The sequence below is a fragment of the Erinaceus europaeus genome, chromosome 9 (genome assembly GCF_950295315.1).
Source record: "Erinaceus europaeus chromosome 9, mEriEur2.1, whole genome shotgun sequence".
Taxonomy (NCBI): Eukaryota; Metazoa; Chordata; class Mammalia; order Eulipotyphla; family Erinaceidae; genus Erinaceus; species Erinaceus europaeus.
This window is the reverse complement of record NC_080170.1, coordinates 26,245,669-26,263,526: the sequence shown is the minus strand read 5'-3', so window position 1 is coordinate 26,263,526 and position 17,858 is coordinate 26,245,669. Positions and strand designations below refer to the sequence as shown.

The 17,858-nt window shown below is 37.5% G+C and overlaps 1 protein-coding gene across 5 annotated transcripts in view; it reads right to left on the bottom strand.

The window, feature by feature from the left end:
• Positions 1-1,755: 1,755 nt before the first annotated feature.
• Positions 1,756-17,858, bottom strand: part of LOC103109075 (phospholipid scramblase 2-like) — a 37,385-nt gene continuing 21,282 nt past the window's right edge. For all 5 annotated transcript variants that reach the window (XM_060196937.1, XM_060196939.1, XM_060196941.1 and 2 more), the window contains 3 exons: positions 14,279-14,440; positions 12,851-13,012; positions 1,756-1,893 (listed from right to left, as the gene is read on the bottom strand). In XM_060196937.1, the coding sequence (XP_060052920.1) occupies positions 1,864-1,893; positions 12,851-13,012; positions 14,279-14,440 (354 nt within the window). In that variant the 3' untranslated portion in view covers positions 1,756-1,863. The remainder of the gene's footprint in view (positions 1,894-12,850; positions 13,013-14,278; positions 14,441-17,858) is intronic.

Below are 17,858 nucleotides of genomic sequence, written 5' to 3'. Positions count from 1 at the left end.
GTGGCAGAGGGGGTATAGCTCACCCAGTAGGACATGAGTCTTATAATGTGCAAAGAAAGCCATAGGCTCAAGCCCTAGAACTACATGGGAGATTCAAGACTTCTGGGAAATGTTATAGACGATGGAGAAGTACTACTTCTCTCTTCTTCCTCGGTTTCTTTCTATCTAAAATTAAGAGTGAAAAACTTAGACCTGGGAGTGGTGAAGTGATATACATACAAGGTCCTTTTATCAAGAAAAAAAAAAAAAGGAAGAGAAGGAAGAGGAGGAGGAGAGGAGGAAGAGGAGGAGGAGAAGGAAGAGGAGGAAAAGGAGGAGGAAGAGGAGGAGGAGGAAGAGGAGGAAGAGGAGGAGGAGGAAGAAGAGGAAAAGGAGGAAGAGGAGGAAGAGGAGGAGGAGGAAGAAGAGGAAAAGGAGGAAGAGGAGGAAAAGGAGGAGGAAGAGGAGGAGGAAGAGGAGGAGGAGGAAGAGGAGGAGGAGGAAGAAGAGGAAAAGGAGGAAGAGGAGGAAAAGGAGGAGGAAGAGGAGGAGGAAGAGGAGGAGGAGGAAGAGGAGGAAAAGGAGAAAGAGGAGGAAAAGGAGGAGGAAGAGGAGGAGAAAGAGGAGGAGGTAAAGGAGGAGAAAGAGGAGGAAAAGGAGGAAGAGGAGGAAGAGGAGGAGGAAGAGGAGGAAGAGGAGGAGGAAGAGGAAGAGAAAGAGGAGGAGGAGGAGGAGGAAGAGGAGGAGGAGGAGGTGGTGGAGGAGAGCAAGAAGGAGAATGGGAAAAAGAAATGGAGCAAGTGATCTGGACTTTTTCCTGATGCTTTAATTAAAAAAAGATTTGGGAGAGTCTTGATAGAATTGAATATATTTTGTATATGGGGAGAGTAAAGTGTGACAAGAGAATGTGCAGAGGTAGATTGTAGTGGGAGGGAATACTGAATAGGCCACAATATTCATTAATAGCAATTCTCTTAAAGAAATTTTGATATGTATATTTGGCAGAGTTGGGTCCTCACTGCATTCATGATGCCATGTTCCTCTGTCCCTGGGCCACTTTGTCATTTAGATAGAGAATGAGTGACCACAACACAGGAGGTCCTCACAACATCTCATTTCTCAATGTGGTGTCAGGTCCGAACCTGGCCCCTGTGTACAGCAAGGCACGTGTCTTACCCAGTGAGATTTCTCTTTCTTCCTCTTTCTCTCTCTCTGCCTCTCTCTTTTTCTGGACCAATTTTTCTACTTTTTGCATCTGGGCTTGGCTATGTGAATTGATTTAGCTAGTGGAACATTAGTTAAATATAATAGGAAAAGTCTGGAAATGCGTCTGAACATCTGAACATGCTTTCTTTTTCCTTTTGTAACATAGTTATCAAGTGTGAAAGATTGGAGAGTCTCCTAGATGAAAGCTAATGTGGCTTGTTGCCTCTATTGACAGAGCTATAAATAAGACTACACATGACTGTGTGAGTGGGCCAGGCCTTGAGCAGTATGATTTAGTATTCAGAGGGGAACCCTGAGTCTAAGTGAACTTATAATTTTAAGCTCTTAAGTTTTGGTGTGACTTATGCAGGAAAACTTTTTCATTTAGATGATTTTAGTGTAATGAACGTTTATTGCAGCTGGGAGGTGGCTCCAAATTTAGTAAGGAATGTGCACATGTGAGGTCTGACTCTGATCCTTTGGCACAGGATATGCCAGAGTTGTGTGGTGTTCTGGTCTATTTCTCACTTTATTTCCCTCTCATAAAATAAATTAAGAAGAAGACAAAAAAAAAAGAAGTAGATCTTTATTTAGATGTTCTCAGTGACATTTATTTTTTGTTGAGTGCTGGCAGAATTTAATGGTCATAGTCTGTGTTGTACACTTTCAGACAGATTCTTAACACCAGAGTTTAAAATACATGCAGTCCTAGAAGGAAAATAAAAAATATAGTGAGATTGGTTTATTAGTAGAAACAGGCATAGACCTTAGATGGAAGAATAACCTTTTGTATCTTATCATGACAGTATAGTTATAAAGCAATCTGAAATAATTTTTAAAAACAGATCTGTGCAAAACTATATTCTATGGGCCATATGAATGATTGGTTTTCTACTTTTAAATACATCAAATCAATAAATTAAAATATGAAGACTCCTTGAGAACAGTAATTAATTCTACTCCATTTTTTTTTTTTTAAGCCAGAGTAGTTCTCAGCTCTGGCTTATGATGAGGAGGATTGAAACTGAGACTACTTCTTCCTTTTTTTTTTTAAAATTTATTTTCCCTTTTGTTGCCCTTGTTGTTTTACTGTTGTAGTTATTATTGATGTCGTTATTGGATAGGACAGAAAGAAATGGAGCGAGGAGGGGAAGACAGAGAGAGGGATAGAAAGACACCTACAGACCTGCTTCACCGCCTGTGAAGCGACTCTCCAACAGGTGGGTAGCCAGGGCCTCCAACCGGGATCCTTAGGCTGGTCATTGCACTTTGTGCCACGTGCGTTTAACCTGCTGCCTATCGCCCAACTCCCAATTCTAATTCATTTTATTTATCTTGTCATTTAACCTGCTGCCTATCGCCCAACTCCCAATTCTAATTCATTTTATTTATCTTGTCATTTATATACACAATAAAGAAAAGGAGTAGTGAAGGGGAAAAGTTTTATTTTCATTTCCCTCAAATCTATCATTAATATTTAGGTTTAAATTCCTTTTAGAGGCATACAGTTGATATTATAAAATACTAGTAACCTGCTTGTTTTTGCTGTAAAGCATAGTGATACATGCAACATCTATGATAATAATATATTTGCATCATGGGGGCCGGGCGGTGGCGCAGTGGGTTCAACACACATGGTGCAAAGCTCAAGGATCCTTACCTGCGTAAGGATCCCAGTTCGAGCCCCGGCTCCCCACCTGCAGGGGGGGGGGGGTCGCTTCACAGGTGGTGAAGCAGGTCTGTAGGTGTCTGTCTTACTCTCCGCCTCTCTGTCTTCCTCTCCTCTCTCGATTTCTTTCTAGCCTATCCAACAGCAGTGACAGCAATGACAACAATGGCAATAATAAAAAGAACAATGATAAACAACAAGGGCAACAAAAGGGAAAGGGTGGCTTCCAGGAGCAGTGGATTCATAGTGCAGGCACCAAGCCCCAGCAATAACCCTGGAAGCAAAAAAAGAGAGAGAGAAAAATATATATATATTTGCATCATTAAAGTTATTTGAAAATATTTATTTTGAGCCTTAAAAAGTACACAGAGATATACAATAATCAAATGCTTATGAAATACATTTAATATTTAATAAATCCAGGACTTTAAATTTTAGGTTGTTTTAACTTACTAAAGTAACTTTTGCTACATAGAGTGTACATTGCTGTTAACTAGAGCAGACGTATTTACTTGCCTGCATCTTTGTTAATTTCTAGAAAGAAAATAAAGCATACAATTAAATGTAAACATTAACATTTTTGATAATGAAAAACTTTATTATATGATAAACTAGAAGAAATGTTTAAACACTTTTTATAATATGCTTCTCTTTTACATATTTTTTGAAAATGTTTTTTTTATGGCTTTACTTTTTAATGATTTTAATTGTTTTTCTATTTTCTTTGTCCATGCCCATTGGGAATTTGATACTTTTGTTGTCATTTAAACAAAATGTTTCATAATGTAAGAATGTTATTACTTGGAAATGCTTATGGGATCTACTTTACTGTTTGCTTTAGAAAGTTTGATATGATTTATTTTAAGGTGTAGAAGTTTAAGATCTTTAAAATTTAGTAGTCTCCAACTTTGTGATTTACTGATGTTGAAGCTCCTTTCCAGCTAGAGATCAGGTGTAGATATTTGATCATCTTTGATTAGTAGTTTCTTACCTTCTTGGGGCTATTATTTTAGAGGATGAACACTTAATTTTTTCACTTTTCTTCAATAAGTAAATAGTTACATTCTACTTAACATTTTTAGGTATGCCCCAAGAGTGTTGATATGTGACCTTGAAAGTGGTCATATGCATTGCTTTTCAACCCCTGAATTGCTTATAAGTTTCCATTGTGTAAACACTTGAATTATTTATCTTGATCAATTTTGAGTTTAGTGTTTACTCATCACCAGGCTTAAGATAAGACCCATTTCCTGAAATTAGTTGAGACTTGCTTCTTGGACTACTGTGAGAATTATTTTTGTAAACAACAACAACAACAACAACATCTGCCGGACTAGCTTCGTGGGCGGGAGACAGAGAAGACCAGAGACTCATGGCTGAGCTGTACACAGTATCTCTTTATTCATGTGGAACGCAGCACAATCTAAGCTATCTCTAATCACAATCCTGTCCTTATATATATACTCGCCAAGTAGGGTGGAAACAGGATGTGACATAGAGAGGGTGGCCCGAAAAGACAGTGGTGGAAATCAGGGTGACTACTAGAGGGGGCAGAGCAAAAAGACATCCTGAACCAGTGGGGATTAAACCAATACCCTGCAGGCAAGGCGGTGATTAGTTAACAGTGGTTATGTAAATAGAATACAGTGTTTTTGGGTCCATGATTGCTCAACAATTTGTTTGACTTCGTATGTTAACTCTCTTTTCAATCACCAGGTTCCAGATGCCATCAGGATGCTGGCCAGGCTTCCCTGGATTGAAGACCCCACCAATGTGTCCTGGAGTTCAGCTTCCCCAGAGACCCACCCTACTAGGGAAAGAGAGAGGCAGACTGGGAGTATGGACCGACCAGTCAACGCCCATGTTCAGCGGGGAAGCAATTACAGAAGCCAGACCTTCTACCTTCTGCAACCCTCAATGACCCTGGGTCCATGCTCCCAGAGGGATAGAGAATGGGAAAGCTATCAGGGGAGGGGGTGGGATATGGAGATTGGGTGGTGGGAATTGTGTGGAGTTGTACCCCTCCTACCCTATGGTTTTGTTAATTAATCCTTTCTTAAATTAAAAAAAATTTAAAAAAAAAGAATACAGTGTTAAGCAGCGGGGATTAAACCAATGAAACAGAAGGGGTCTAAGAAGCGTACCAACAAACCCTTTTGTTTTAAACCAGTGTGTCATGTGAATGTGAGTGTGTGTGTCTGTATTTTGCCACCAAAGAAAATTATTGCTGGGGTTCGGTGCCTGCACCACGGCTCTACCATTCCTGGGGGCCATCTTCCTCCTTGCCTCCCTCCCCTAGAGACAGAAATAGAGAGGAAGGGATGAAAGGAAGGAGGAAAAGATGGAGCTAGATAGGTAGATACACAGACAGACAGACAGACAAATACCTGTAACAATGGTCCACCACTCCTGAAGCTTTCCTCCCTGCAGATGGGACTGGGTCTTGAATCCACCATCATCAAACATGGAAATGTATTTGGTCTTACATGTGTGCCACTACCTGGCCCCTGATAAATTATTATTATTATTTTTATTTTTTTAAGTTCTTTATTGGAGAATTAATGTTTTACATTCAACATTAAGTACAGTAATTTGTACATGTATAACATTTCCCAGTTTTCCACATAACAATGATAAATTATTATTATTATTATTAATTTTTTAAAATTTATTTATTTAGTTAGTTTCTTTTGTTGTCCTTATTACTGTTGTTATTGATGTTGTCATTGTTGGATAGGGCAGAGAGAAATGGAGAGAGGAAGGGAAGACAGAGAGGGGGAGAGAAAGATAGACACCTACAGACCTGTTCACTGCTTGTGAAGCGACTCCCCTGCAGGTGGGGAGCCAGGGGCTGGAACTGTGCGCTTAACCCGTTGTGTTACCATCTGACTCCTGATAAATTATTTTTTAAGAATAATGTTGATGTTACTGGATATAGATAACTGCCTGCCCCCTGTAGTTCAACTTTTAAATAACTTTGTGAAGGTACTTTTTCCTACATCTCATAAAAAATTGAAAGCGTGTGTGTGAATTTCCTATTGTGATGAATTTGTTATAAAATTTTATTTATTAAATGAGACAGACTATAGAGACTCAAAGTGATAAAACCAGAATATTAGTTTGGCATATGAAGTGCGTGAGCTTGAACTTGATGCCTCAGAGATACAAATCCTGTGCTTGGGTTCAGGAGGTAGCTCAGCGCGTTAAGTGCACATGGCGGGGAAGGGTAGTCCGGGAGGTGGCGCAGTGGCTAAGGCACTAGACTCTCAAGCATATGGCGGGAAGGGCAAGGACAGCCTTAAGGATCCCGGTTGAGCCTAAGGCACCCCATCTAAAGGGAGGTCGCTTCACAAGTGGTGAAGCAGGTTTGCAGGTGTCTTTCTCTTCCCTGCTGTCTTCCCCTCCGCTCTCGATTTCTCTCTGTCCTATCTAACAACAAGGGCAACAAAAATGGGAAAAATAGCCTGTAGAAGCAGTGCATTAGTAGTGCAGGCACCAAGACCCAGTGATAACCCTGGAGGCAAAAAACAACAAAAAAAAGACAAGAAAAGAAAAGAAAATAACATCATCAAAAACAACAACAACAACAAAAACCTGTGCTCTGCACTAAATTACCACTGGATGCCTCTTATTTGTTTTTAACTGTGTGGCATATTTCTCTGTAGTTTGAGAACAGTGTGTATGCGAGCCTAGGATTATATCTTTTGAATAGAACTTCTATTATCATATAGTTATTTAACTCCTCTACCTCTGCCAATAACGATTATTATTATTGTTATTATTGGTATTGATCTAGTTTACTAAAGGTTCTCTTAGGGCTAGTGTCTTCCATTCCGACACCCACGAGATCTCCCTTGCCGTCACTGATGGTGTTCCCATTTGGTGTCAGGGCTCAGATCTGTGTACTCACATATGTTAAAGCATGTGCTCTACTAAATGAGTGTTCTCCAAACCCCTCTTATCTGTCTTTTAAAGACTATATGGGTGGTGATAATTCTCTTTAGCCGTTAGTATTGGTGATTTAACATCCCTTGTAGTCAGCTAGAGTTTTACCCATTGTATTGGGATTTGCAAAGAACTCTCTTCTGGCTTCACTGTTTTTCATCTACATAGTCAAAAAAATTTTTTTTTCTACTCTTCATTATTTTCTCCCTGCTAGTTTTGGCTTTTATTTACTTTATTTTTTAAACTTTTACTTTTATTAGGTCCCCCTCCCCCGCCAGACCCCCTGAATCTTTATTTTAAATAAAGGTATTTAGTTCTCTTAATTTTTTTAAAAATAATTTTCTTTCTTTCTTTCCCTTTTTTTTTTTTCCTCCAGGGTTATTGCTGGGGCTTGGTGCCTGCACCACGAATTCACTGCTCCTGGTGGCTATTTTTTTCCCATTTTGTTGCCATTGTTGTGTTATCGTTGTTGTGCTTATTATTATTGTTATTGATGTTGTTGTTGAATAGGACAGAGAGAAACGGAGAGAGGAGGAGAAGACAGGGGGAGAGAAAGATAGACACCTGCAGACCTGCTTCACCTTGTGAAGAGACACTCCCCAACCCCCGCAGGTGAGGAGCCGGGGGGCTCTAACTGGGATCTTTATGCAGGTCCTTGCGCTTTCTGCCATGTGCGCTTAACCCGCTGCGCTACTGCCGGGCCCCTCTTTTTTTTTAATTTAGTTATTTAATTTGATGTGACAGAGAGAAATTGAGAGGGTGGATACAGGGAGGAGAGACAGAAACACCCTCAACTCTGATTCACCGCTTGTGAAGCTTTTTCTCTCTTCAGGTGGAGATCGGGGCTTTGAGCCTGGGTCCTTGTGTAGAGTAACATGTGCACTTAACCAGGTGTGCCACTGCTCGGCCCTAATAATTCTTTAGTTATATCCTATCCCATTTTTGATCAATTCTATTTTCATTTTTCTCAATGTATTTTCTAAGTTCCTCTTTGACTTCCTAACCTAAAAGTTATTTATACGAGGTAGTTTAATTTTCAAATATTTAGGGAAGTTTTTCAGTTATCTTTGTGTTAACTGATTTTCAAGTTGATTTTAACATGGTCAGAGAATGTTTTTATTATTTGTTACTTTATGGGACGGGCAGTGGCACACCCAGTAGAGCACACAGGTTACAATGTGCAGAAAGCCTGGTCCCCACCTGCAATGAATGGGAGAACTTCACCAGTGGTGAAGCAATGCTACAGGTGCCTCTCTTTCTCACCCTTCCCTCTCAATTTCTCTCTCTTTTTTTGTTCAATAAATAAACACATAAAATATTTGAAAAATAATTTGTTGCTTTAAAGTTATTTTATAGTATTGAATATGGTCTATTTTGACTTGTGTATTTTGATTAGTATATTTTGCTTTTGTCTTTAGTGTTCTGAAAGCATCAACTAGGTCAGGCCCATGATTGCATTGTTCATGTCTCTGTATCCTTGCCAGTTTTTGTTTACATGTCTTCACTACTACTGAAAAAAAAAATGTATAAGTTTCAGGTATAATTGTGGATTTGAATAGTTTTCTTTTTCTTCTTTTTTCCCCCTCCTTATTCTCTTCCTTTCTTTTTTTTTTAATATTTATTTATTGGGAGTCAAGCGGTAGCATAGTGGGTTAAGCGCAGGTGGCACAAAGCACAAGGACGGGCCTTAAGGTCCTGGTTCAAGCCCCCAGCTCTCCAACTGCCGGGGAGTCACTTCACAAGTGGTAAAACAGGTCTGCAGATGTCTTTCTCTTCCCCTTTCTGTCTTCCCCTCCTCTCTCCATTTCTCTCTGTCCTATCCAACAATGACGACATCAATAACAACAATAATAACTACAACAACAACAACAAAAAACAAGGGCAACAAAAGGAAATAAATAATTTAAAAGTATTTATTTATTCCTTTTTGTTGCCCTTGTTTTTTTATTGTTGTAGTTATTGATGTCATCCTTGTTGGACAGGACAGAGAGAAATGGAGAAAGGAGGGGAAGACAGAGAGGGGGAGAGAAAGATAGACACCTGCAGACCTGCTTCACTGCTTGTGAAGCAACTCCCTGGCAGGTGGGGAGCCGGGGTCTGAAACTGGGATCCTTACTCAGATCCTTGTGCTTTGCACCATGTGCACTTAACTTGTTGCGTTATAGCCCGACTCCCAATAGTTTTCTTTTATATCAGTTTATGCTTCAAGTATTCTTAACTTTATGTTTAGGTGCATATATATGACTTAGAACTTTTATGTCTTCTTTGCGAGTTAACTTGTATCTTAATGTTACAAGCCCCTTCTCCCTAGTGCATTTCCTTTTTGGAAGTCTGTGTTCCTTATTATTAATATAGGCACTCAGGTTTCCTTTCTATGACTCTATTTAGGAAGCAATGCTTATAGAATTGTTGTCATCCTTTGGCAGATTTTCTTTTGTTAGTGTTATATGTTATAGCTTCCTGTGTTCATGGGTAAGCTAGGATTTCTAGTCGGTATAATTGTATTTTAAAAATCCAATATGATAACATCAGCCTATTTTGGTATTTTTACATTTAGCCTAATAATTATATTACTAATTTTAATTTTTATTCCTTTAAAATGTGTTTTTACTTGCTTTTTGTTTGCACTGCAGTGTTTCTTGTTCTTCTATAACTATTTCTTCCTTATTTTGATTACAGAAATATTTGTAGTATCGTAGTTTATTTTGTAAATTTTTGGTATATATTTCTACATTAAATTTAGTGGTCTTTATGGGAACTACAGTGCACAGATGTAGGGTTTGGGAGATGGCATGCACATATTACCATGCTAGGTGCACATATTACCATGTTCGAGGACCCAGGCTCAATCCTTGCTCTCTACCTGCAGGGAGGATGCTTCATGAGTGGTGAAGCAGGTCTTCATGTGCTTGTCTGTCTGTCTGTCTGTCTGTCTGTCTATGTATCTATCTACTTATCTATCTTCTCACCCCCTCTCCATTTCTCTCAGTCCTATCAAATAAAATAGAAAGAAGAAAAAAACATAGCCGCCAGTAGTAGTGGATTCATAGTGCTGACAACCAGGCCCCAGCTATTGCCCCGTGGCAATTAAAAAACCACACAAATAAAAAACAATATACAGATGTAACTATTTATGGCCTACTGCAAATTAGTATTTCAGACAATGAAATATTAATTCTATTTCATATTTCAATATTAATGCCTGTTTCAATGTACTAAAGTTTCCAACCACACAGGATCCTTTGTCCTCTCCTCATACTATTCTTAAATATATTACATCTAAATATATTAAAATTCATTCAATGTTATTTTTTTGTCATGACTCAGGCTTCACCATAAGAGGCTGATTTTGAGAGAGTTGGGGGGGAGAAAAGGGGGAGACAGAGAGAGAGAGAGAGACCACAATGCTGACTCCTTCCCCAGTGTTGTAGTACTTCCTATGTGGTGCCAAGATTAAAACAAATCTCAAGTTCTTTGAGTTTTTTTTCTTTATTGGGGGGATTAATGGTTTATAGTAGACAGTCAAATACAGTAGTTGGTACATGTGTAACATTTCTCAGCGTTTCACATACCATTATTACCCCCCCCACATACCTAGGTCCTCCTCTGCCATCATGTTTCAGGACCTGAACACTTCCACCCACCCCATAGTCCTTTACATTGGTGCAATACATCCAACCCAATCCAAATTCTGTTTTGTGTTTTCTCTTCTGTTTTTATTTTATTTTTCAACTTCTGTCTATGAATGGCATCATCCCATACTCATCCTTCTCTTTCTGACTTATCTCACTTAGCATGATTCCTTCAAGCTCCATCTAAGATGAGGTGAAGAAGGTGGACTCACCATTTTTAATAGCTGTGTATATATAGCACAACTTTCTTAGCCGCTCATATGCTGTTGGATACCTGGGTTGTTTCCAGGTTTTGGCTACTACACAAATTGTGCTGTTATGAACATATGTATATAGAGATCTTTTTAAATGGGAGTGTGTGGTCCCAGGAGAGGAATTGCAGGGTCATAGGGAAGGTCCGTGTCTAGCCTTCTGAGAGTTCTCCAGACTGCTTTCCACAGGGATTGGACCAATCGACATTCCCACCAGCAGTGCAGGTGGGTTCCTTTGTCCCCACAACCTCTTCAGAATTTGTTGTTGCTATTATGTCTGGTGTGTGACATGCTCACAGGATGAAGTGGTAGCTAGCTCCTTGTTATCCTTAATTGCATATCCCTGGCAATAAATGACTTGGAGCATTTTTCATATGTTTCTTGGCCATTTGAATCTCTTCTTTGGTGAATATCCTCTCCCCATTTTTGTATTTTTTTTTTCACTTAGTTTGGTGAGCTCTTTATATATTTTGGTAAGTAGCCCCTTGTCTGATGCATGGCATGTAAAGAACTCCAATTCTGTAAGGGGTCTCTTTTTTGGGTAATATTCTTTTAGTTTTTATTCATTGAAAATGTCTTCATAACTTTATACATTTCTACCAATAAGATATATTCTTCAACAGAATTCCTAGTTGACACTTAATTTCATTATCGTCACTTTTAAGATGTCCCACGGCATCCTGACACTCATAGCCTCTTACATAGTGGTGCATGGCATATAGCAAATGGCATCATAGTCATCTGAGCCACTGCCACCACCACTACCACCACCACCACTATTACCACCATCACCGTCATTATCATCATCGTCATCATCAAATTACTTTAGACAAAGAGAGGCAGAGAGAGAATGAAAGGGATCATGGCACCAAAACTTCCTTCAGTGTGGTGGGCCCAGACTCGGGCCTGAATTACACACAATACAAGGCAGCTCACTATCCAAGGAACTGTTACTTGTGGTATTATATTATTTGAGAATTTATTTCTGAATTTGAATTTAAGATTCTTTTCTGAATCACTGGATTCATGTTTCTCGGTTCTGGAAATTTGTTTTTTCTCTATTCCATCTTATCTGTGACTCTTGATTTTCACATTTCCTTCTATGTCTATACTGCATTGTGAACAACTTCCTTGCTACATCTGTCAGTTTATTAATTATTTCCTCTTCTGTATTTTATGTTATTCAGTCTGTTTTTTCTCTTGTCCCCATATCTTTAATACTATGTACTAGGCCATGCATAACCCAGTGCTATATAATTCTCTTACCATTTTCTGTTCCCTTGTAATAGTTGGAAAATGAAATAAGCCCTTATATTCATTCTTCCCCTAAGATCTAATATAATGAAGAATGAGATTTTCCTTTAATTCTTTTCTATCTATTGTGTTTTATTTTGTTTTTATTAATATTATTTTGCCACATTGGGGTTTCATTGTTCTGGCTTGACATTTTTTTAGAGAGTGACAAAGAGAGTGAGATATACCATAGTACTGAAGCACCCCCCACCCCCACCCCCGTGGTCTACTGTGAATTCAAATGTGGATTATGCTCATGGCAAAGAATACTTCCGTCTGGATGAACTATCTTACTGACATTTCTAAATTAATGATGTTCTATTTTTCAAAGGAAATGTACCAATGGTACTTATCATAGCAGTAAGTCAGATTGCATTTCGCTAAAAACTTTTTTTTTTCCAGTGCCCTGGTGGTTTTTTTTTTTTTTAAAGGAATTCAGTACCAATGGTCATATTTTCAGGACTCTTTAATTTTCACTCCTTTAGCAGTATGAACACAGCATTTTTGATGTTATTTGGGGACAGAGAACTAAATTATAAAGGAAACCGATAAATTAGCAATTGGTCTAGATTATCTGCATAGAAATATTTTCAAAGGGGAACTGGGTCATGACACACCTGGTTGAGTACACATGATACAATGCACAAGGCCCCAGGTTCATGCCCCCATCCCCACTTGCAGGGGGAAAGTTTTCCTAGTGGTGAAACAGTGCTGCAGGTTTCTCTCTGTCTCTGTCCCTATCTCGCCACCTCTCCATTGCTAGCTGTCTCTATCCAATAAAGATAATAATAAAAAATTTTAATGAAAGAAATATTTGCAAAGGTAGATAAATAATCTTAGTGTTATTTCTAGCTAAATGTAGTAAAAAGACTCACAATGAGGAAACTTGCTCCGAGTATCAATGCTTTTATTTTAGCATCAAGATCAAATGGAAACTGGACCCCAAATTTACCATCACTGGCATTTAGTCCCTCCATTAGTGTATTCATCTGATTTGAAATCTTTCCAATAACCATTTCTTCATCTAGAGACAATATCTGAAAAGAAAATGCCAAGGTTATCTATTTTCAGTATTAGTTCTTTTCAGACTATTCTATCCTTTTCCTTTTTTTTTTGTAGGTAATCTCACTATGATTGTAATTCATACTTTTTAGGTATTATAAAGCTGAGCTGACATATTTCTCGAGGAAAAAAAGAACAGACACTAGTTTACTTAGAATTTTTTCAACTTTCTGACTAGATATTTCAGTCATTTTAAAAATCCTGGCAGACATGTACTTGATAAAAATGGAGTAGTTTTTTTTTTTTTTTCAAATTGAGTCTCCCTGTAAACCAAGACAATATCCTTTGTTGCTCAGGAATGTTCATATTAGTTAAGGATTGTGAAATGCTTTGTTTTAATTATATTTAGTAGTTAATTTCACAAGGCTTTGTAGAAATATTAGCTATAGTCTGAGAATAAATCAAACAAAGAATGTTAAACAAGTTCAGAATTTTTACAATTAGATTAATATAAAGTACGATCTATAGTTAATGTCAGGCTATGTCATTGTTCATTACATTATATTTAATTTCCTTTTTCTTTTAAATGTTAAGTATAAAACCTGTTTGATAAGTATACATTTAAAATATAGATAACTAATAATTCTACAAATTAGTTATAATTGATGCCAGTTATTTAAGAATTTCATTGTAAATTATTAGACATTAATTATTTGGTATTAGTGATACTGTGCTATATGTAATTGTGTATATTTTGTGTTCTATATTATATACTTGAATGTTATTACTAGAAGTAATAACATTATTATATTAGAAACTATATTAGAAGTTTCCATCACAAAACATTTTACAACTATATGTGATGACATATTAATTATAAATATTGAACTACTGCATATATATGTAATATATAATATATAAATATTTGGTTTTAGAGGTGCAATATGTACTATACAGGTACTATGTATAATATACATAAAATATGTCTTATAAGCAGCTTGGACTTGTAGAGCTTAATTAAGCAAAGATTTAGAAATTCAATTAAAATAGTTAATTAGTTTTAGTAACATAATGAAGATCTGGCTCTACTTTTCTTTAATAAAATTTATAAACTGTATGTATTAGAAAATAATCACACCAAGTGGGGAAGTACTACAATAGTTATGCAAAAAACTTTGTCTGGGGTTCAAATCTGGCAGCACCATAAGCCTGAGCTTACAGTGCTCTGGCAATACAAACTAGCAAGCAACCAACAATTTGTTGGACACAATAATAACAGTAAAGCATAAAGAATTACTCACATGAAAAGTTAGATAGTTGAGATAACTGAAAACCGTACACGGCCCTCTGATTATCATTATAGCCTCCTTATTCTTATCTTTAATTATAAACTCAGGCGAAAAAGGATGACAGAGTTGATAAACATACCCAATTGTTTCACCAGGAGGCATTATAACTTTTAACTATAAAAGATTAAAAAATAAAATAGTGGTCAAATGAGATATATGTCAGTGGTAAGTTATAGTGCATTTAGTTATGTTCTCCGATTGAACAAAACATTTTCCAGAACTTTTCTCCTTCTAAGGCATGTCTTTACATGATTTACTTAATAAACCTGTGAATCCCTGATGCCTCCTCTTACAATGACAGTTGTGGATAAGTCACTAAACTCTAAAGCCCAATTTCTGTTTGCAAACAAGAAATAACAAATGTTTGTTAAATGCAAATATGTATGGTTCTTAATTTTTCATCTTCTTGAGACATGCCTTAACCTTCAATCACACTAAAAATGGTTTGTTATATAATAAGCTAAGAACTTTTATACTTCTATGCCAAAGAAAATATGAATTTATTGACATTTTTATGTCCACTACGATTGAAATTCCAGTTTGTCAGATTCATTAGGGGTCAGAAAATAAATAATGACATGCAAGCTGTACAATGGGTTACTATGCTTCCAGAGCATACAAAATATTTTTTAAAAAGAACCAAGTGAAAACTGAAGAGTTGAAAAATCTATCTAGAATAAAAACATTGATAGGTGGACGCAGTGAACCTGCAGATATCAATAGGTATTATTGAGTTGACTAGTAAACTAATTAGCAGTGATCTATACAATAGCTAGAAAATATCTAAGTCTACCATACTTGTATCTGGAGCCACTGAGAAAAAGAGAGGGGTAAGACTAAAATTGAAGAATATTGAAAATTCCCAAGTTTGATGAAAGAAATACCTTTAGAGATTGCTAATATTAGAAATGAAAGTAGGTTTAGACAATAATATACAAACTTTAAATGATAATAAAGGAATATATTAATGACTGATGTAATTAATTCAACAGCTTAGACAAATTCTTTGAAATACATATATACAGTAAGTCAAGAAAAAAATCAAAATCTGATAGTCTATATGTATATTAATGAAGATGTAAAGTACACCTAAAATCCTTTATGAACATATGCATAAGGATACATACTACTCCAAGCTGCAATAGCTTTACTATTGAATACAAATATTTAACTAAGATAGCAATGCCAATTTACACAAACTTTCAGAAAATATATAGTTTTTCCCAACTTTTTTTTTAAATCAGCATTATCCGAAATATGCTTCACTTTTTAAAAAAATTTTTTTGAGGAGGTTAATGCTTTATGCAATCATTGACATACGTATATGGTTCCATTATATAATAGGCCCTCAGAATTTTCCTTCTGTCCATCCCTTCCTCCCTCCCCAGAGTCCTCTGCTTTAGTGCAGTACACCATGTCCAGTCCATGTTTCACTTTGTGCTCTCCCTCCCTGTCCCCACTTTATTAAGTCCTACTAATTAGTGGGATCATTACATAGAGTTCAGTAAACTAAGCACCAAAACAAAACAACCCCCCCCCCAACCAGTCAACCAGACAAACAAACAAATAACACCCCCATGCAACCACATTAGAAAATGGGGCCAGGAAATGGACAGACATTTCATCAAAGAAGAGATCCAGAAGACAAAACAGATATATGAGAGGTTGTCATACATCAGAAAGTACAGAAATGACAAGTGTTGGAGAGGATGTGGAGAAAAAGGGACATTTTTTCACTGCTGTTGGGAGTGCAAAATGGTCCTCTCATTGTGGAAAGCAATTTGGAGACTTATTGGAACTCTAGCCTGTATCCCAGCAATTCCTCTCCTGGGGATTTACCCAAAAGAGACAGAAACACCTATCAGAAGACATCCGTCTATACCTGTGTTCAGCACAGTTTGTAATTGCAAGAACCTGGAAGCAACCCAGATATCCAACATCAGATAAGTGGTTAAAAAAATTTTGTGATAGGGGGCCAGACAGTAGTGCACCTGGTTATGTGCACATAATATGAAGCACAAGGATCCAAGTTTGAGCCCCTGGCACCCCACCTGCAGGGGGGTCGCTTTGCAGGCAGTGAAGCCCTCCTTCCCCTCCTCTCTGTTTTTCTGTCCTATTCAACAACACAACAGCAGCAGCAGCAGCAACAAAAACAATGGGAAAAAATGGCCTCCAAATAATATAGAATAAGTTACCTATACAGAAGTAAATAAAAACGTACAGGTGGCAAAAGAGAAAGTAAAAATATATGTTTGCATTACATATTTGTAGAAAATCTTAATAAATCTACCCAAAAGCTAATGGAATTTTAAGTTTTTTTTTTGCAAAGTCAAAGGACAGTGTTTCATGTTAAAAGATTAATACTTTTTCTATATATCTGAGAAACAAAATTTGAACTTTGAGAACATACTACCTGGATTTACTAACATAAAGTACATAACTTTATTTCTTTTTCTTTTTTTCATAACTTTATTTCTTTTTTTAAAATTTATTTATTTATTTTATTTATTTATTCCCTTTTGTTGCCCTTGTTGTTTTATTGTTGTAGTTATTATTGTTGTTGTCGTTGTTGGATAGGACAGAGAGAAATGGAGAGAGGAGGGGAAGACAGAGAGGAGGAGAGAAAGATAGACACCTGCAGACCTGCTTCACCGCCTGTGAAGTGACTCCCCTGCAGGTGGGGAGCCGGGGTTCGAACCGGGATCCTTATGTCGATCCTTGTGCTTTGCATAACTTTATTTCTAATAGGAGACAGAGGTTATTCAATGCAAGCAACTATTAACTGAGAGTCATTTAAAAAGTTTTAAATACGGGGTTGGGCGGTAGCGCAGCGGGTCAAGCGCACATGGCGCAAAGCCAAGGACCAGCCTAAGGATCCTGGTTCAAGCCCCTGGATCCCCATCTATGGTGGGCGGGAGGCAAAGGTGGGGGAGATGGGGGTAGTTTCACAAGTAGTGAAGCCGGTCTGCAGGTGTCTATCTTTCTCTCCTCCTTTCTGTCTTCCCCTTCTCTCTCCATTTCTCTCTGTCCTATCCAATAACAATGACAGAAATAACAAAAACAGTAATAGACACAACAATGATTTTAAAAAAGAAGTTTTAAATACTATAAAAAATGTAAGGGGATCAGCGGCCACATACCCAGTTAATATACACACTACCATGTATAAAGACCCAGGCTCAAGCTCTTGGTTTCCACTTGCAGCAGGGAAGTTTCACAAGTGGTGAAACAGTGCTGCAGGTGTCTTCCTGTCTGTCTGTCAGTCTGCCTGCCTGTGTGTATTGCACCAAAGTAAAGGACTCTGGGAGAGGGGTCTCAGGTCCTGGATCATGATGGTGGAGGAGGACATCGGCAGGGGGTTAGAGTGTTATGTAGAAGAGTGAGAAATTTTACATATATACCAACTACTGTATTTACTGTTGACTGTAACTCATTAGTCCCCCATTAAAATACCTACATGCTAAATTAGATTTTGTCAAAATTAAAACATCTTTTATTCAAAGACAAGAAAACAAAAAGCCAAGCCATAAGT